At 41.8% G+C, this 21,232-nt stretch overlaps 1 protein-coding gene across 1 annotated transcript in view; it reads left to right on the top strand.

Moving 5' to 3' along the window:
* LOC121315372 (kinesin-like protein KIF26B) overlaps window positions 1-21,232 on the top strand; it is a 180,388-nt gene that overhangs the window by 75,588 nt on the left and 83,568 nt on the right. Inside the window, exons 3-4 of the mRNA XM_041249397.1 lie at window positions 3,148-3,654; window positions 16,065-16,279. Of these exons, the coding sequence (XP_041105331.1) occupies window positions 3,148-3,654; window positions 16,065-16,279 (722 nt within the window). The remainder of the gene's footprint in view (window positions 1-3,147; window positions 3,655-16,064; window positions 16,280-21,232) is intronic.

Genomic DNA, 21,232 nt, shown 5'->3' with positions numbered 1-21,232 from the left:
TCGTTGTAAAGAGGAATTGCGTGTTGTGTTTGTTTTGTAATTGTCTGCGTTTTGCACCACCAGACAGTTAACTTACCGGTCCGGAGCTGTCGACCAGGGTCAGCACAATCCGGATCACCAATGCACGGAACCGTCACGAAATACAGTGTCTTCACCCACCACAAGCACGTCTGCACTCACCCAGGACTGGTGACCGTGTGTTCGTTTTGTTCGGGACTGTGTCCTATTATTGCTATCCCCGTGCTTTACACATTGTTGTGTATAGCCGGGGATTTATTATTTAACGGTCACCAGACCTGGATTATAAATAAAAGCACCTTTTCACTGGAAACTGTTGTCTGCCCGTCACTCCTGCATCGCATCACCGCTATACCTGTTCCCCTCCACTAGCCACTTTGCCACACTCTGTCACACCAACTCATCAAAAGACTGTGTCTTAGTTCAAAGAGGACATATTGTCTATACTCATTCATATTAATACAAATCCACTCTCAGGGAAAGTATCCATACTCACTCATATTAATACAAATCCACTCTCAGTGAAAGTATTCATACTCATTCATATTAATACAAATCCACTCACAGGGAAAGTATTCATACTCACTCATATTAATACAAATCCACTCTCAGTGAAAGTATTCATACTCATTCATATTAATACAAATCCACTCTCAGTGAAAGTATTCATACTCATTCATATTAATACAAATCCACTGTCAGTGAAAGTATTCATACTCATTCATATTAATTCAAATCCACTCTCAGTGAAAGTATTCATACTCATTCATATTAATACAAATCCACTCTCAGTGAAAGTATTCATACTCATTCATATTAATACAAATCCACTCTCAGTGAAAGTATCCATACTCATTCATGTTAATACAAATCCACTCTCAGTGAAAGTATTCATACTCATTCATGTTAATACAAATCCACTCTCAGTGAAAGTATTCATACTCTCTCATATTAATACAAATCCACTCTCAGTGAAAGTATTCATACTCACTCATGTTAATACAAATCCACTCTCAGTGAAAGTATCCATACTCATTCATATTAATACAAATCCACTCTCAGTGAAAGTATCCATACTCATTCATATTAATACAAATCCACTCTCAGTGAAAGTATCCATACTCATTCATATTAATACAAATCCACTCTCAGTGAAAGTATCCATACTCATTCATATTAATACAAATCCACTCTCAGTGAAAGTATTCATACTCACTCATATTAATACAAATCCACTCTCAGTGAAAGTATTCATACTCATTCATATTAATACAAATCCACTCTCAGTGAAAGTATTCATACTCACTCATATTAATAGAAATCCACTCTCAGTGAAAGTATTCATACTCATATTAATACAAATCCACTGTCAGTGAAAGTATTCATACTCATTCATATTAATTCAAATCCACTCTCAGTGAAAGTATTCATACTCATTCATATTAATACAAATCCACTCTCAGTGAAAGTATTCATACTCATTCATAGTAATACAAATCCACTCTCAGTGAAAGTATCCATACTCATTCATGTTAATACAAATCCACTCTCAGTGAAAGTATTCATACTCACTCATATTAATACAAATCCACTCTCAGTGAAAGTATTCATACTCATTCATGTTAATACAAATCCACTCTCAGTGAAAGTATTCATACTCTCTCATATTAATACAAATCCACTCTCAGTGAAAGTATTCATACTCACTCATGTTAATACAAATCCACTCTCAGTGAAAGTATCCATACTCATTCATATTAATACAAATCCACTCTCAGTGAAAGTATCCATACTCATTCATATTAATACAAATCCACTCTCAGTGAAAGTATCCATACTCATTCATATTAATACAAATCCACTCTCAGTGAAAGTATCCATACTCATTCATATTAATACAAATCCACTCTCAGTGAAAGTATTCATACTCACTCATATTAATACAAATCCACTCTCAGTGAAAGTATTCATACTCATTCATATTAATACAAATCCACTCTCAGTGAAAGTATTCATACTCATTCATATTAATACAAATCCACTCTCAGTGAAAGTATTCATACTCACTCATATTAATAGAAATCCACTCTCAGTGAAAGTATTCATACTCATATTAATACAAATCCACTCTCAGTGAAAGTATTCATACTCATTCATATTAATACAAATCCACTCTCAGTGAAAGTATTCATACTCATTCATGTTAATACAAATCCACTCTCAGTGAAAGTATTCATACTCATTCATATTAATACAAATCCACTCTCAGTGAAAGTATTCATACTCATTTATAGTAACACAAATCCACTCTGAGGGAAAGTCAGTTTTATAGCATTTCTTTCAGTGCCGCTAAATTGTGGGAGACCTAAATGGAAAGATATTGGCAATAGGAAAATGAACCATTACATATCAGCCTTACATAAAGAGTGAATGTAGGAATGTACAGTGTATTAACATTGGATTGGTAAAGCTCCATGATTCCGTATGTATTGTGTTTGCATTGTTTAATACTCTACAGTGTGTATTGTGTTTGCATTATATAATACCCTACAGTCTGTAATGTTTTTGTATTGTTTTCAGACATGATGCTTCATGTATAGGTGTGATGGGTGCTTTCTGTTACCAGGGTGACTCACACCCAAGTGAATCTTTGAGATCTCATATTCTTTCGTGTGTCCTTGGACACCCTAATGCCTGATCACTAGGCACTCAATCATAGTGACAGCACATATAAAACAAACTAACCAAAGCAATAATAATAAAAAATAAATATTTCTAACAGGAGAACATGTTGATATATAGCACTGCTAATTCTAGAACAAATCCATGATCCATACTACAGATTGCATCCGGACCACACTTTCAGTGCATCACTGTGCTACACCCATTAAACATGGACTGCTGTAATTATTGATAATCCACACTTTCAGTGCATCACTGTGCTACACCCATTAAACATGGACTGCTGTAATGACAGATAATCCACACTTTCAGTGCATCACTGTGCTACACCCATTAAACATGGACTGCTGTAATGACAGATAATCCACACTTTCAGTGCATCACTATGCTACACCCATTAAACATGGACTGCTTTAATGACAGATAATCCCTTTGTCTCTCTCACAGGACCCTTCATTCTCTGCCCTGATTCATGACAAACTCCAAGTCCCCAACACCTCCCGCAAGGCCTGGAATGAGAAGGACAGCCGCTGTGACGTCTGCGCCACCCACCTGAACCATCTGAAGCAGGAGGCCATTCAGATGGTGCTGACGCTAGAACAGGCTGCCGCCCTGCAGCAGCGCGACAGCTCTCCAGGATCGCCCCCTCCCTCCAACATGCCCTCACTAGGGGGCTCCCGCAGCGTGGGCGGCCAGCAGGGACCTCGGGACTGGTCTTTCATCCCAGCCACCTACACCAGCCCTGGCTACGTGAGCTCCCCGCCCGGCAAGCACTCCAGCAAACCCAACAGCCTGGGCATCGAGAAGAAGAACGGAGCCCCCGGGCATGCTGGGAAAGCTAGCAGCCCAGGCAACGGCAACATCCTGGCCTCGGGCCCCATTCAGGCACATCAGTATCTGGATGGGACCTGGTCTATGTCAAGAGCCAATGGGGTGACCCTTTACCCTTATCAAGTAAGTCTTGACTGCATGCCCACAAAATACATTCTGTGTACATACCAGTACATACTGAACACATCTAAATTGTAGTCTAGTGTAGCTTCTTTAATACATACTGGACACATCTAAATTGTAGTCTATTTCATTTTCTTTTAATTGTCTGTAGGGAGTTGCATGCCAAGACAGAGAGCAAGACATGAAACATTAAATGACACTGTTCAATGACAGAAGCATCAATTTAGCATCAAGTGTAAACGCTAAGTGAAGTACTGGAAATTCATAGAGCATTCCAATGGAATAAAGTGTTTTTGTTATCTTACAGTAAAAATCCTCTAGACTCATTGAGCTAAATGAAGGAGTCTAAACCAGTGGTACTCAATGCATCTGGTTTGAAAGCTAGCTTGAGACAGTGGTAGGTTCCCTGGTACACTGCCAGACAGAACTGCTCAAGGGTTATAGTTCTGTGTGCAGAACACGACCCGAGTGCCACCGTTTTGTTGTGTTTACAATGTGACAGGACAGGGGGCAGTGACTACAGCAGGGTGGGGTGCAGTGACAGGACATGGTGCATTGACTACAGCAGGGTGAGGTGCAGTAGCAGGACAGGATGGGATACAATGACAGGACAGGGTGCATTGACTACAGCAGGGTGAGGTGCAGTAGCAGGACAGGGTGCAGTGGCTACAGCAGGGTGAGGTGCAGTAGCAGGACAGGATGGGATACAATGACAGGACAGGGTGCATTGACTACAGCAGGGTGGGGTCTAGTGACAGGACAGGGTGCAGTGACTATAGCAGGGTGGGGTCCAGTGACAGGACAGGGGGCAGTGACTATAGCAGGGTGAGGTCAGGTGACAGGACAGGGTGCATTGACTACAGCAGGGTGAGGTCCAGTGACAGGACAGGGTGCATTGACTACAGCAGGGTGAGGTGCAGTAGCAGGACAGGGTGCAGTGACTACAGCAGGGTGGGGTGCAGTAGCAGGACAGGATGGGATACAATGACAGGACAGGGTGCATTGACTACAGCAGGGTGAGGTCTAGTGACAGGACAGGGGGCAGTGACAGGACAGGGTGCAGTGACTACAGCAGGGTGGGGTCCAGTGACAGGACAAGGGGCAGTGACTATAGCAGGGTGGGGTCCAGTGACAGGACAGGGGGCAGTGACTACAGAGGGCAAACAAGCAGGGGAGACAAGGTTACATTCTACATCCAGCTTGACCAGGTTCTGTTTTGGCATCAATTTTGTTTGCTATAGTGTCCAATGCCCACTCACAACCCAGCGTTCTTAGTTACCAGGCTGAATTTGAACCGCTCACTTTTTTCTTCAGTTATTTATAGATGCTCAGCAACAACTAGCAGTTAAAAGCCTTCTTTGTGGGACGCTTTCTAGAGAAAGATTGAGATTGATCTGGATCTATAAAAGTGTAAATTAAAAAACCAAAAATGAAGAAAAAGAAATTCTCAAAGTATTGACCCTAACCCTAACTCTTTTCTCGAGTATGAATTTCGAGTCTGCCGCCTTACGGTATATTCTGTCAAAAAAACAATGAGAAAAAAACATTGCACTAATGAGTGGATATGACTCTCCATATACTGTATGAGAAGGAGGGGGTCAGCTTGTAATATTGCACAGTATCAGTGAGTAGATATGAATCTCTGTATATGAGAAGGAGGGGGTCAGTTTGTAATATTGCACAGTATCAGTGAGTAGATATGAATCTCTGTATATGAGAAGGAGGGGGTCAGTTTGTAATATTGCACAGTATCAGTGAGTAGATATGAATCTCTGTATATGAGAAGGAGATAGGGTCAGTTTGTAATATTGCACAGTATCAGTGAGTAGATATGAATCTCTGTATATGAGAAGGAGATAGGGTCAGTTTGTAATATTGCACAGTATCAGTGAGTAGATATGAATCTTTGTATATGAGAAGGAGATAGGGTCAGTTTGTAATATTGCACAGTATCAGTGAGTAGATATGAATCTCTGTATATGAGAAGGAGATAGGGTCAGTTTGTAATATTGCACAGTATCAGTGAGTAGATATGAATCTCTGTATATGAGAATGAGATAGGGTCAGTTTGTAATATTGCACAGTATCAGTGAGTAGATATGAATCTCTGTATATGAGAAGGAGGGGGTCAGTTTGTAATATTGCACAGTATCAGTGAGTAGATATGAATCTCTGTATATGAGAAGGAGATAGGGTCAGTTTGTAATATTGCACAGTATCAGTGAGTAGATATGAATCTCTGTATATGAGAAGGAGATAGGGTCAGCTTGTAATATTGCACAGTATCAGTGAGTAGATATGAATCTCTGTATATGAGAAGGAGATAGGGTCAGCTTGTAATATTGCACAGTATCAGTGAGTAGATATGAATCTCTGTATATGAGAAGGAGATAGGGTCAGCTTGTAATATTGCACAGTATCAGTGAGTAGATATGAATCTCTGTATATGAGAAGGAGATAGGGTCAGCTTGTAATATTGCACAGTATCAGTGAGTAGATATGAATCTCTGTATATGAGAAGGAGGGGGTCAGTTTGTAATATTGCACAGTATCAGTGAGTAGATATGAATCTCTGTATATGAGAAGGAGATAGGGTCAGCTTGTAATATTGCACAGTATCAGTGAGTAGATATGAATCTCTGTATATGAGAAGGAGATAGGGTCAGCTTGTAATATTGCACAGTATCAGTGAGTAGATATGAATCTCTGTATATGAGAAGGAGATAGGGTCAGTTTGTAATATTGCACAGTATCAGTGAGTAGATATGAATCTCTGTATATGAGAAGGAGATAGGGTCAGCTTGTAATATTGCACAGTATCAGTGAGTAGATATGAATCTCTGTATATGAGAAGGAGATAGGGTCAGTTTGTAATATTGCACAGTATCAGTGAGTAGATATGAATCTCTGTATATGAGAAGGAGATAGGGTCAGCTTGTAATATTGCACAGTATCAGTGAGTAGATATGAATCTCTGTATATGAGAAGGAGATAGGGTCAGTTTGTAATATTGCACAGTATCAGTGAGTAGATATGAATCTCTGTATATGAGAAGGAGATAGGGTCAGCTTGTAATATTGCACAGTATCAGTAAGTAGATATGAATCTCTGTATATGAGAAGGAGATGGGGTCAGTTTGTAATATTGCACAGTATCAGTGAGTAGATATGAATCTCTGTATATGAGAAGGAGATAGGGTCAGCTTGTAATATTGCACAGTATCAGTAAGTAGATATGAATCTCTGTATATGAGAAGGAGATAGGGTCAGCTTGTAATATTGCACAGTATCAGTGAGTAGATATGAATCTCTGTATATGAGAAGGAGATAGGGTCAGCTTGTAATATTGCACAGTATCAGTGAGTAGATATGAATCTCTGTATATGAGAAGGAGGGGGTCAGTTTGTAATATTGCACAGTATCAGTAAGTAGATATGAATCTCTGTATATGAGAAGGAGATAGGGTGAGTTTGTAATATTGCACAGTATCAGTGAGTAGATATGAATCTCTGTATATGAGAAGGAGATAGGGTCAGCTTGTAATATTGCACAGTATCAGTGAGTAGATATGAATCTCTGTATATGAGAAGGAGATAGGGTCAGCTTGTAATATTGCTCAGTATCAGTGAGTAGATATGAATCTCTGTATATGAGAAGGAGATAGGGTCAGCTTGTAATATTGCACAGTATCAGTGAGTAGATATGAATCTCTGTATATGAGAAGGAGGGGGTCAGTTTGTAATATTGCACAGTATCAGTGAGTAGATATGAATCTCTGTATATGAGAAGGAGATAGGGTCAGCTTGTAATATTGCACAGTATCAGTAAGTAGATATGAATCTCTGTATATGAGAAGGAGATAGGGTCAGCTTGTAATATTGCACAGTATCAGTGAGTAGATATGAATCTCTGTATATGAGAAGGAGATAGGGTCAGCTTGTAATATTGCACAGTATCAGTGAGTAGATATGAATCTCTGTATATGAGAAGGAGGGAGTCAGTTTGTAATATTGCAGTCACTCATATCACCTGCTTTGATGCATCAACCCTCCCTGCACCTTCTCGAGTAGCACAGTCGGCTTGATAAAGAAGGGGCCCCTGTCTCCCACTACAGGGAAGACGTTTCTTCAGGGTTTTCACATATTTGACTTTATCTTAGATTAAGTATGTATGAGGTCACTAGGGTGTATCACTTTAGGCTAGCTGCAGACAGTTGAGAAAACTATACTTGATAGCCTGATACTTTTATAGAACGCAGCCCATTGGATTCTGCATCGAACAACAATTAAAAATGTCGTAGTCGCCAATTCATTTTTACCCCGTTTTTTTTTTGTAAAAATGCCCAATTGTATTTCGGCCCAGCCCACCGCTACCACCCCTGCACTGACTCGGGAGCGGTCTTGACGGATGCACGGCGTCCCTCCTTGGTAGATATATGTTTGTACTGGTGACTAAAAAGAAAGCTATTGCTGCTGGATATGTTGGAGTACCACTGCAGCACATTTACTGGCACGGCACAGCTTCAATATGACCCCCTCAGTCTTTCAAATTGTTTCCCTAATGCAAAGCAATTGCCAGGTTTTCATTCCCCACCCTGCTGTTTTCAATACTAGTGTAGCCTGTGCTTAAAGTTCACCTTGAGATACACCAGTGCCAGGAAGCTGGCAACTGACATTCCCTGTTGTGAAGATATTTATCTCAATAGGAAGATTATTGCCTTCTGTTAACAGTTACATTTCCTTGTGTTAACAGTTTGTATGAGGACCTAATGAGTCTAGTCATATGTTTTGGATAAAAAATAAATAATTGTTGACGTGCCCTTTCAACATTCAGATGCCAGAGGCTGTGCTGGAAATCCTAGGAATGCATTGCTGCTTGAGAAAGCGAAGCAGATTCAGAAGGTAGTGCTGTGACTGGAAGTCATGTTTAATTGGGTGGCATGGTGAGAAGTGAATGCCAGGACTAGGTAATTGAAGTTGTGTGACTGTGCTTCGAGCAGCAGAAGGCGCTTGATGTAATGTATAAACCCCCCCCCCCATTATAAGGTTGAGCCAGTGTTAGAATGTGAAATGAATGCTTCTTTTTTCTTTTTACACAACAGATGGCAGGTCTTCTCTGCTCATCTCATTGGGAGTGGTGCAGCACTGGGCGTTTCTCCTGGCATGATCTTATTAAACGTGTGCTTTCTGAAAAGCCCATGATTCTTTTGTCCATAATGAGGGTTGAGCTCTTTCATCCTCGTTGCTTCTGCAGCCGCTCCAACCTTTCCACTTCCTTTTTAGCTGACTGTTTTAAATGTATCTTAAATGTTAGCAAGTTTGTTACAGTGTGTAAAACATGTCTTGATTGTCTTCCAGCTTGTATAGTCCTCTCTTCAGGACTGCAAGAAACCACTGGGTACAGCAGCTTCATTAAGCCTGTTTTTACAGCTCAGCTCAATTCAGTGTCATAGATAAATGATGGGTGGAGATGCACTCTTATTCCTCTCTAAGTGTCAGGCGTGGAAACGGAGTAAAGTACTTTTTCAAAGCCATAAAAATGATAATGCTTCCATGAAATAAAGTCCACTGGTAATTCTTGTAAACATGCAACAGTGGAGACAATTTATAATCACAGCATCACACCACAGACTTAACGATCATCGATCTGGCCTACTCATAATTCATATGTAAAGCAAAGGCCCCAAAAAAGTACGTTGATAATTAATAAGGAGTACATATAATACTGTATATACACCTGGGTATTCCTACCATGCTATCTGAAGAAGGGGGAGAGGACGTTTTCAGTTCATCAATTAGCAATTTCTTGTTCATTATTTATGTGTGTATATATATACACACACACACACACACACACACACACACACACACACACACACACACACACACACACGTGAAAACACACAGGTAAAACATGTCAGTTAGATCTTTCATTTTGCTGGCTCACATCTTCTGCTTTAAACAACTAATGATTAACAGACAGCGGTTCGATGTGAGGATTAGGACTGGCTTCAGATCCGACTCAGGTTCTTTAAATGACAAGGTGAACTCTGCAGTTTCACTGGACTGCCTGCTACCACATGCACTGCTGCTGAAGCACCGTGTGTTAAAACAAGCACTACCTGCTACCACATGCACTGCTGCTGAAGCACCGTGTGTTAAAACAAGCACTGCCTGCTACCACATGCACTGCTGCTGAAGCACCGTGTGTTAAAACAAGCACTGCCTGCTACCACATGCACTGCTGCTGAAGCACCGTGTGTTAAAACAAGCACTGCCTGCTACCACATGCACTGCTGCTGAAGCACCGTGTGTTAAAACAAGCACTGCCTGCTACCACGTGCACTGCTGCTGAAGCACCGTGTGTTAAAACAAGCACTGCCTGCTACCACGTGCACTGCTGCTGAAGCACCGTGTGTTAAAACAAGCACTGCCTGCTACCACGTGCACTGCTGCTGAAGCACCGTGTGTTAAAACAAGCACTGCCTGCTACCACGTGCACTGCTGCTGAAGCACCGTGTGTTAAAACAAGCACTGCCTGCTACCACGTGCACTGCTGCTGAAGCACCGTGTGTTAAAACAAGCACTGCCTGCTACCACTTGCACTGCTGCTGAAGCACCGTGTGTTAAAACAAGCACTGCCTGCTACCACATGCACTGCTGCTGAAGCACCGTGTGTTAAAACAAGCACTGCCTGCTACCACATGCACTGCTGCTGAAGCACCGTGTGTTAAAACAAGCACTGCCTGCTACCACATGCTCTGCTGCTGAAGCACTGTGTGTTAAAACAAGCACTGCCTGCTACCACGTGCACTGCTGCTGAAGCACCGTGTGTTAAAACAAGCACTGCCTGCTACCACGTGCACTGCTGCTGAAGCACCGTGTGTTAAAACAAGCACTGCCTGCTACCACGTGCACTGCTGCTGAAACACCGTGTGTTAAAACAAGCACTGCCTGCTACCACGTGCACTGCTGCTGAAACACCGTGTGTTAAAAACAAGCACTGCCTGCTACCACGTGCACTGCTGCTGAAGCACCGTGTGTTAAAACAAGCACTGCCTGCTACCACATGCACTGCTGCTGAAACACCGTGTGTTAAAACAAGCACTGCCTGCTACCACATGCACTACTGCTGAAACACTGTGTGTTAAAAACAAGCACTGCCTGCTACCACATGCACTGCTGCTGAAGCACTGTGTATTAAAACAACACTGCCTGCTACCACATGCACTACTACTGAAGCACTGTGTGTTAAAACAAGCACTGCCTGCTATCACATGCACTGCTGCTGAAGCACCGTGTGTTAAAACAAGCACTGCCTGCTACCACATGCACTGCTGCTGAAGCACTGTGTATTAAAACAACACTGCCTGCTACCACATGCACTACTGCTGAAGCACTGTGTATTAAAACAACACTGCCTGCTACCACATGCACTACTGCTGAAGCACCGTGTGTTAAAACAAGCACTGCCTGCTACCACTTGCACTGCTGCTGAAGCACCGTGTGTTAAAACAAGCACTGCCTGCTACCACATGCACTGCTGCTGAAGCACCGTGTGTTAAAACAAGCACTGCCTGCTACCACATGCACTGCTGCTGAAGCACCATGTGTTAAAACAAGCACTGCCTGCTACCACATGCTCTGCTGCTGAAGCACTGTGTGTTAAAACAAGCACTGCCTGCTACCACATGCACTGCTGCTGAAGCACTATGTGTTAAAGAAAGCCTCAGTTTGGAATGACATTTGTATTGTAGCTAGGCTTCCCTAAATATATGTTTTTCAGAAGTGTAGGTGTCATGGTACAGCATTCGCCTCCTTATTTGTAAAAGGTCATTCTCCTTATTTACATGAAGACCGGTGGGAGGGAAGCAAATGGTCTGTCGTTAGACACATTACGTTCTTCAGATCTCATTACTTCGACCCAGGTCCATGCCTAATGTCATTCTTTTATAATACAGATTCCCAGACTAGCTCGTTCCCTGTGTTTCTGGTTTCATGTTTTTTGAAGCATATTTTGGAGCAGTAGGCCAGAGTGTCTGCTGACTTGCACCACCATTGCGAACTGTGCCTCAATCTTTGAATGACAGTACATTGATTCTGGTACAACATCTCATTGATGCATGTCTCTGCAAACTGATGACATAAAAAGAGAAAGAAAAAATTAACAGAATGTCTTCATTGTCAATCTTATTTCCTACATTAGTGGCTGGAATACTTCCAATGTCTACCATGTTGCACACAACAGAGTCACATGGGGGCGGTGCATGTCAAATACTGTCAACAGGCTGCGTGGTCCAGTGGTTAAAGAAAAGGGCTTGTAACCAGGTCCCTGGACATGCCCACTAATACTGTAGTTTATAGTATAATAATGAATACAGTGTGTATAGACATGCTAAAGACCCTGCCACAAAATATATATTAGTTTTGTCAACATTTAATTAGTGGTTCTTTTAAGAGCTGCTTTTCACACAGCTTCAGCAGTGTTTATTGATGATTCCTGGCACAGCTTCAGCAGTGTTTATTGATGATTCCTGGCACAGCTTCAGCAGTGTTTATTGATGATTCTTGGCACAACTTCAGCAGTGTTTATTGATGATTCTTGGCACAGCTTCAGCAGTGTTTATTGAAGATTCTTGGCACAGCTTCAGCAGTGTTTATTGAAGATTCTTGGCACAGCTTCAGCATTGTTTATTGATGATTCTTGGCACAGCTTCGGTAGTGTTTATTGATGATTCCTGGCACTTCTGATTTGAATCAGCTGTTTTATTCAAGCTGGAGATCCTGAGCTTTTTAATACAGCATTGTAGAAAACAAGTGTTCAAAGCCCCTGATTTCTATTCTCTCCTCCTCCAGACTCACACATGTCTTTACTGCTTCAGACAACACGCTTGTCTCTTTGCTTTGGTCTCACTCTTAATTTTGAGTGAGAAATGTATTCCAGCTCCTCTTAGTTCCTGCACCTTACCTGTGTGCCAGAGATGCACTCAGATCTTATAGGAATTACTTCTAATTACATATATCTTGTGTGGTCCAGGGGTTAAAGAAACAGGCTTATAAGCAGGAGGGCCCTGGTTCAAATCCCAGTTCAGCCACTGACTCATGTGTGACCCTGAGCAAGTCACTTAACCTCCTTGTCCTCTGTCTTTCAGGTGAGATGTTGTTGTAAGTGACTCTACAGCTGGTGCATAGTTCACACGCCCTAGTCTCGTACTTGATAGAACTTACCTGTATATCAGAGATACACTCAGATCTGATAGGAATTACCTCTACATTAGAGATGCACTCAGATCTGATAGGAATTACCTGTAAATCATTTTACTAGATCCATAGTTACTCCCATTTCCTCTAGACAAAGCCTGGCAAACCAGATGGCTCTGCCCTCTCCATATTTGAGTGGTTACACATATCTTCAATACACATTGAGTCTTTGAAGTGCAGTGCAAAGAGAGACTGATTGTCTACTAGACCAGTTTAGTTACTCAGAACAATAAAGTAGCTTGTGCTCACAGCTGGGAGTCTCTTTGAATTCAAGAACATCAGGGGGGGTCCTTTTCACCCAATTGTCCTTTTGTTGAAAATGGAGGTTTAACAGAAGACAGGCAACCTACCCTGAGAGCAGACCTTCAAACGTCCCCCAGTTCATCAGAGATTTTGTGAGAAAGATTCAAATTAGGTTTGGTTAAATCCTTATATGATTGGTACAATATATTTAAACATTTATAAATTGTATATGTTTTTTCCTTCACAAGCTTGCAATGTGATGTAATCTATTTTTATATATGCAGTACTTGGGTCCACTCTTGGCTGTTCTTTTGTAATCTTTCCGCTCCAGCAAACTCAAGCAGTGTGTTTTCATACAGTATTTAAGGTAGCAACAAATAATCATGCAAATATATTTTCACAGTCTGCCTCCCTGTGCCTCCTGAGACCAGTCTGAAACAGAACAGCCATGCCTCGACGCATATTCCTGCAGTGTGCATTTTAAACAAGCCCTTAGATAACATAACGTACATCTTGACAGCCTTGACAGTTGCTGCTGTCCTCAGACGCATGGAGAAGTGGAAGAGCCCTCAGTGGCCTCCATTCCTCATAAACACCCCCACCCCTCCCCTAGGCTGCATCCTTATTTGTTTGTGAGCGTGGCTGTCACTCAGAAATGGCAGCTATTATTAGACCTGAGCCTGAGCCCAAGTTTAAATGAAGATGAGGATTAAAGAGCCGCCCGCCCAGAAAGACTAACTCTCATCAGCTGTGGTTTTCCAGACTTTGTACAACTCTGAGTGCTGAATCACTCGAATCACACTTTCTTACATGACATTTTACTCAAAATTATATTATATTATATTGATACAGACAAGCTGAGGTTAGTAATTACCAATTTCAACTATACTGACTGTCTGTTTCACAAGAATACACCTGATATGTTACAATGTGTAGGAGTGTTTAAAAATCCATACTGGACATATTTAGTATTTTTAATATGTGCTACAAATAGATCGTGCTGTCTCTAGTACACAATGGTTGCTGCTAAAGAATTTGTATATACTACTCATTTTTTTAAAGTACCTTTCATTCATATGTGCTGTTGTAAGTGTCTGGAAGAGCTAGGCATTCATCGCTGTGTAGGAGGTCTGCATAGTGATGAATACCAGAAGGGCATGGGGTATTTTTACAAACACACAAAATGATTGGCACAAAATTAATGGGCACTTCTTGTGCCCTGGGGTGCATGACATTGCAATGAGCTCAGAGGAGAGTGATGTGAACACATGGGGTACATAACATTGCAATGAGCTCAGAGGAGAGTGATGTGATCACATGGGGTGCATGACATTGCAATGAGCTCAGAGGAGAGTGATGTGATCACATGGGGTGCATGACATTGCAATGAGCTCAGAGGAGAGTGATGTGAACACATGGGGTGCATGACATTGCAATGAGCTCAGAGGAGACTGATGTGAACACATGGGGTGCATGACATTGCAATGAGCTCAGAGGAGAGTGATGTGAACACATAGGGTGCATGACATTGCAATGAGCTCAGAGGAGAGTGATGTGAACACATGGGGTGCATGACATTGCAATGAGCTCAGAGGAGAGTGATGTGAACACATGGGGTGCATGACATTGCAATGAGCTCAGAGGAGACTGATGTGAACACATGGGGTGCATGACATTGCAATGAGCTCAGAGGAGAGTGATGTGATCACATGGGGTGCATGACATTGCAGTGAGCTCAGAGGAGAGTGATGTGATCACATGGGGTGCATGACATTGCAATGAGCTCAGAGGAGACTGATGTGAACACATGGGGTGCATGACATTGCAATAGCTCAGAGGAGAGTGATGTGAACACATGGGGTGCATGACATTGCAGTGAGCTCAGAGGAGACTGATGTGAACACATGGGGTGCATGACATTGCAATGATCTCAGAGGAGAGTGATGTGAACACATGGGGTGCATGACATTGCAATGAGCTCAGAGGAGACTGATGTGAACACATGGGGTGCATGACATTGCAATGATCTCAGAGGAGAGTGATGTGATCACATGGGGTGCATGACATTGCAATGAGCTCAGAGGAGAGTGATGTGATCACATGGGGTGCATGACATTGCAATGATCTCAGAGGAGAGTGATGTGAACACATGGGGTGCATGACATTGCAGTGAGCTCAGAGGAGAGTGATGTGATCACATGGGGTGCATGACATTGCAATGAGCTCAGAGGAGAGTGATGTGAACACATGGGGTGCATGACATTGCAATGAGCTCAGAGGAGAGTGATGTGAACACATGGGGTGCATGACATTGCAGTGAGCTCAGAGGAGACTGATGTGAACACATGGGGTGCATGACATTGCAATGAGCTCAGAGGAGACTGATGTGAGCACATGGGGTGCATGACATTGCAATAGCTCAGAGGAGAGTGATGTGAACACATGGGGTGCATGACATTGCAATGAGCTCAGAGGAGAGTGATGTGATCACATGGGGTGCATGACATTGCAATCAATATACAGTATGTATAGCTGTGGCGAAAAGTTTTGCATCACCCTATAGAATGAACTAATTTTGTTTCATAGTTGAATGAAATCTGCTTAATAATAACATATTAATAACATTACCTAATTTGATAATGGATTAAATACTGTGTTTGATTCATTCTCTACTCTATGCTTGCAAATATAACACAGAAGATATTCTAAAAACAAGTTCACAAACAAAAAACTCAGCTGTTTAAAAATTAAATAAATCAGTTAAGTATTTTTTTTTTAAAGCAGGATTTTAAATCTACTTTACTTGATAGTGCCATCTTCTTCGGGTTTCCATGGGATCCATCCCAAAACCCTGAAGTTTTATCCCAGGAAGCCTCTCCTCACTCCTCCCTGCTGTGTTTGCATGCAGATTTCTCAAGTGGTGACTGAGAACTGCCAGGAGGGCTTGAGCGAGGCTGTTCTGAACCGGTACAATGCAGACAGGCCCTCTCTGTACAACTTCTCCGGCTTACAGAACACCTATGTCTCCAGTGTGCCCGCCGGTGTGCCCTCCAGTGGGACCTCCAGTGTGCCCGCCAGTGTTCCCTCCAGTGGGACCTCCGCCGCTGCCTCCTTCTTCGCCAGGTAAGACCAGTCCCTTTTAGTAGCACATATTTATCAATCTAAAACAATAAACGTTACATTGCAGTAGGGCAGTACGAAGTGTCTTATTCTTTGTGTGTATTATTATTATTATTATTATTATTTATTATTTATTTATTTATTTATTTATTTATTAGCGAATGCTCTTATCCAGTTTGACTACAGCTGTTACAAAGTATCACATTACAAAATATCACATTACAGATAATAGCAGTTATAAAATACAATACAATCAGTAGTAAGAGCAAATTCAAATGAGAGAAAATAAAACCGGAGTGAAAACCATATTGGAGGGTGTCGAGCAGAGAATGTGTTGCCTGGAAAGCACGGAGCGGGCGATGTACCACTCGCTCAACGGTTTTAGAGAGGAATGGAAGAAGGGACACAGGATGGTAGTTCTGGAGGGATGATGGATCAAGGTTGGTTTTTTAAGATGGGAGTGACGCAGGCCTGTTTGAAATCAGAAGGAAAGGAGACAGAGAGTAGAGAGATGTTGAGAAGAGAGGAAATGAAAGGGAGTAGAGGAGGGTCAGCAGCCTGGAAGAGGTGAGTGTCAATCTATAATTGACCAACCCAAGGCTGGAAGACCAAATAGCTGTCTAACAAGGATGAGCAATAGAAAAAAGGAATAGAAAGAATAGAAAGAAGACAAGCGTTGAATTGATAACAGAACTGTAACTACTCTAGGATTTTGATGCTGTGGAATATCAGGCATCATGTTGTTAAGAGTAGAAACACCTTGATGGGCAACTAGAGAATCATCATTTGATTGGCAACTAGGGAATCAGCGTTTGATTTTCCTAGGGAATCATCGTTGATTGGCAACTAGGGAATTATTGTTTGATTGACAACTAGGGAATCATTGATTGATTGGCAACTAGGGAATCATCGTTTGATTGGCAACTAGGGAATCATTGCTTGATTGGCCTAGGGAATCATCATTTGATTGACAACTAGAGAATCATTGTTTGATTGGCAACTAGAGAATCATCGTTTGATTGGCAACTAGGGAATCATCGAATAACGTAATACCGATCCATACCGATCCACAAAAAGGGAAACAAAACTGAATCAGGTAACTACAGACCAGTAAGCCTGACTTCTATTATATGCAAACTTATGGAAACTATAATAAGATCCAAAATGGAAAATTAACTGTATGGTAACAGGGTCCTGGGAGACAGTCAGCATGATTTTAGGAAACGGAGATCGTGTCTAACTAACTTGCTTGATTTTTTTGAGGATGCAACACCAGTAGTGGATAATTGCAAAGCATATGACATGGTTTATTTAGATTTCCAGAAAGCTTTTGACAAAGTCCCGCACAAAAGATGAATTCTCAAACTGAACGCAGTTGGAATTCAAGGAAACACATGTACATGGATTAGGGAGTGGTTAACATGTAGAAAACAGAAAGTACTGATTAGAGGAGAAACCTCAGAATGGAGTGTGGTAACCAGCGGTGTACCACAGGGATCAGTATTAGGTCCTCTGCTATTCCTAATCTACATTAATGATTTAGATTCTGGTATAGTAAGCAAACTTGTTAAATTTGCAGACGACACAAAAGTAGGAGGAGTGGCAAACACTGTTGCAGCAGCAAAGGTCATTCAAAATAATCTAGACAAGATTCAGAACTGGGCAGACACATGGCAAATAACATTTAATAGAGAAAAGTGTAAGGTACTGCATGCAGGAAATAAAAATGTACATTATAAGTATCATATGGGAGATACTGAAATTGGAGAAGGAATCTATGAAAAAGACCTAGGAGTTTTTGTTGACTCAGAAATGTCTTTATCTAGACAATGTGGGGAAGCTATAAAAAAGGCTAACAAGATGCTCGGATACATTGTGAAAAGTGTTGAATTTAAATCAAGGGAAGTAATGTTAAAACTGTACCATGCGCTAGTAAGACCTCATCTTGAATATTGTGTGCAGTTCTGGTCACCTCGCTATAAAAAAGATATTGCTGCTCTAGAAAGAGTGCAAAGAAGAGCGACCAGAATTATTCCGGGCTTAAAAGGCATGTCATATGCAGACAGGCTAAAAGAATTGAATCTGTTCAGTCTTGAACAAAGAAGACTACGTGGCGACCTAATTCAAGCATTCAAAATTCTAAAAGGTATTGACAGTGTCGACCCAAGGGACTTTTTCAGCCTGAAAAAAGAAACAAGGACCAGGGGTCACAAATGGAGTTTAGACAAAGGGGCATTCAGAACAGAAAATAGGAGGCACTTTTTTACACAGAGAATTGTGAGGGTCTGGAATCAACTCCCCAGTAATGTTGTTGAAGCTGACACCCTGGGATCCTTCAAGAAGCTGCTTGAAGAGATTTTGGGATCAATAAGCTACTAACAACCAAATGAGCAAGATGGGCCGAATGGCCTCCTCTCGTTTGTAAACTTTCTTATGTTCTTATGTTCTTATGATTGATTGGCAACTAGGGAATCATCATTTGATTGGCAACTAGGGAATCATCGTTTGATTGGCAGCTAGGGAATCATCGTTTGATTGGCAACTAGGGAATCATCGTTTGATTAGCAACTAGGGAATCATCGTTTGATTAGCCTAGGGAATCATCATTTGATTAGCCTAGGGAATCATCGTTTGATTGGCAACTAGGGAATCATCGTTTGATTAGCCTAGGGAATCATCGTTTGATTAGCCTATGGAATCATCGATTGATTGGCAGCTAGGGAATCATCGTTTGATTAGCCTAGGGAATCATCGTTTGATTAGCCTAGGGAATCATCGTTTGATTAGCCTATGGAATCATCGTTTGATTGGCAGCTAGGGAGTCATCGTTTGATTAGCCTAGGGAATCATCGTTTGATTAGCCTAGGGAATCATTGTTTGATTGGCAGCTAGGGAATCATCGTTTGAATAGCCTAGGGAATCATTGTTTGATTGGCAGCTAGGAAATCATCGTTTGATCGCTACACTTTTTAATTATCATTTCAAGCATTTTAAGCATGTATTAAATGAGACTGATGAGGATCAATCATTATCACCACTTTGAAACAAGACACTGGACTCAAAGCTATCAGTGCTGAGAGTTAGGGAGAGTTAGAGTTAGGGTTAGGGTTAAGATAATGAGACCGATGACCGTCTTGAGTCAATCCTTTTCACCACTTTGAAATAAGATACTGAGATCAGAGCTATTAGTGTTGAGGGTTAGGGAGGGTTAGGTTAAGATACTGGACTCAGAGCTATCAGTGTCAAGGGTTAGGTTAAGATACTGGACTCTGAGCTATCAATGCTGAGGGTTAGGGAGGGTTAGGGAGGGAGAGGATTAGGGTTAGGGTTAGGTTAAGATACTGGACTCAGAGCTATCAGTGTCGAGGGTTAGGTTAAGATACTGGACTCTGAGCTATCAATGCTGAGGGTTAGGGAGGGTTAGGTTAAGATACTGGACTCAGAGCTATCAGTGTCGAGGGTTAGGTTAAGATACTGGACTCAGAGCTATCAGTGTCGAGGGTTAGGGAGGGTTAGGGAGGGAGAGGATTAGGGTTAGGGTTAGGTTAAGATACTGGACTCAGAGCTATCAGTATCGAGGGTTACGTTAAGATACTGGACTCAGAGCTATCAGTGTCGAGGGTTAGGTTAAGATACTGGACTCTGAGCTATCAGTGCTGAGGGTTAGGGAGGGTTAGGGAGGGAGAGGATTAGGGTTAGGGTTAGGTTAAGATACTGGACTCAGAACTATCAGTGTCGAGGGTTAGGTTAAGATACTGGACTCCGAGCTATCGGTGCTGAGGGTTAGGGAGGGTTAGGGTTAGGTAGGGAAAGGGTTACTGTTAGGGTTAGGATTGGGGTTAGATGAAGATACTGGACTCAGAACTATTGGTGCTGAAGGTTAGGAAGGGTTACGGGTAGGGTTAGGTTAAGATATTGGAGTCAGAGCTATCAGTGTCGAGGGTTAGGTTAAGATACTGGACTCAGAGCTATCAGTGTCGAGGGTTAGGTTAAGATACTGGACTCTGAGCTATCAGTGCTGAAGGTTAGGGAGGGTTAGGGAGGGAGAGGATTAGGGTTAGGGTTAGGTTAAGATACTGGACTCAGAACTATCAGTGTCGAGGGTTAGGTTAAGATACTGGATACTGGTTAATTGAACCTCTGTTCGGCATGGTATTGAACGGGTGTCTGTGATGAACCCAGGGGTGCCTACAGTAAGAGTTACACTGAGAGTTCGAAATTAGTGCTGGTGCAGATACACAGTAGAGCCTGACATGGATCCATGCTTTAAGCCCATGGAAGTGATAATGCTTAGAGAATCACACAGCTACAGGTGCTTGGGGATGAGACACAGATAAAATACAATCTCTGTGTCTTAAATGTGCATTCGTTTATTTATTATACTGTCTCTGTGAGGTCAACAAATGCATTGAAAAATGATTTATTTTTCCTGCCATGCAGAAGGCAAAGTGATGTCGGCCCTCTATTCTAAATTCTCTCCATAAGTGATCCTCCATCTTCCTTCTGGTAACAAAATAAAACATGCAAACAAAAAATGTTTAACAGTAACACCAGATCTGTTGTGCACAGAATGATCACAACACACCCGTGCCTGTAGCTGAGCTTGACATTCGTTCCAGGGCCTCCTGGCTCTTCGTTCATTTGATGGCACACTTTCAAGCATTGTTACTTTGACCTTTATAATGGACCTGTTCGACATGCTGCTTTACCCTATTGCACTTGGCATAAGCCAGGACACCACTGAAAACAAGATGTGGTCTCTTAGCTTGAGATAGAGACAAACTCAGGGATTCACATAGGTTACTGGTTCATTCTTGGCAGTTTTATAAAACCTAGCACAGTTTTGCGGGCTTTTAAATGAGTGCTCTTTCTTTAAGCAGTCACTGGCCATCTACACTACGGGAACTGCTGTTAAACATATTTTTGGTTTTGCTTTCATCATTGTGTTCTATTCTG

The sequence above is a fragment of the Polyodon spathula genome, chromosome 5 (genome assembly GCF_017654505.1).
Source record: "Polyodon spathula isolate WHYD16114869_AA chromosome 5, ASM1765450v1, whole genome shotgun sequence".
In the NCBI taxonomy this organism is placed as follows: domain Eukaryota; kingdom Metazoa; phylum Chordata; class Actinopteri; order Acipenseriformes; family Polyodontidae; genus Polyodon; species Polyodon spathula.
Note: the sequence above shows the minus strand (reverse complement) of the source record. Positions and strands in the feature narration are given on the sequence as shown.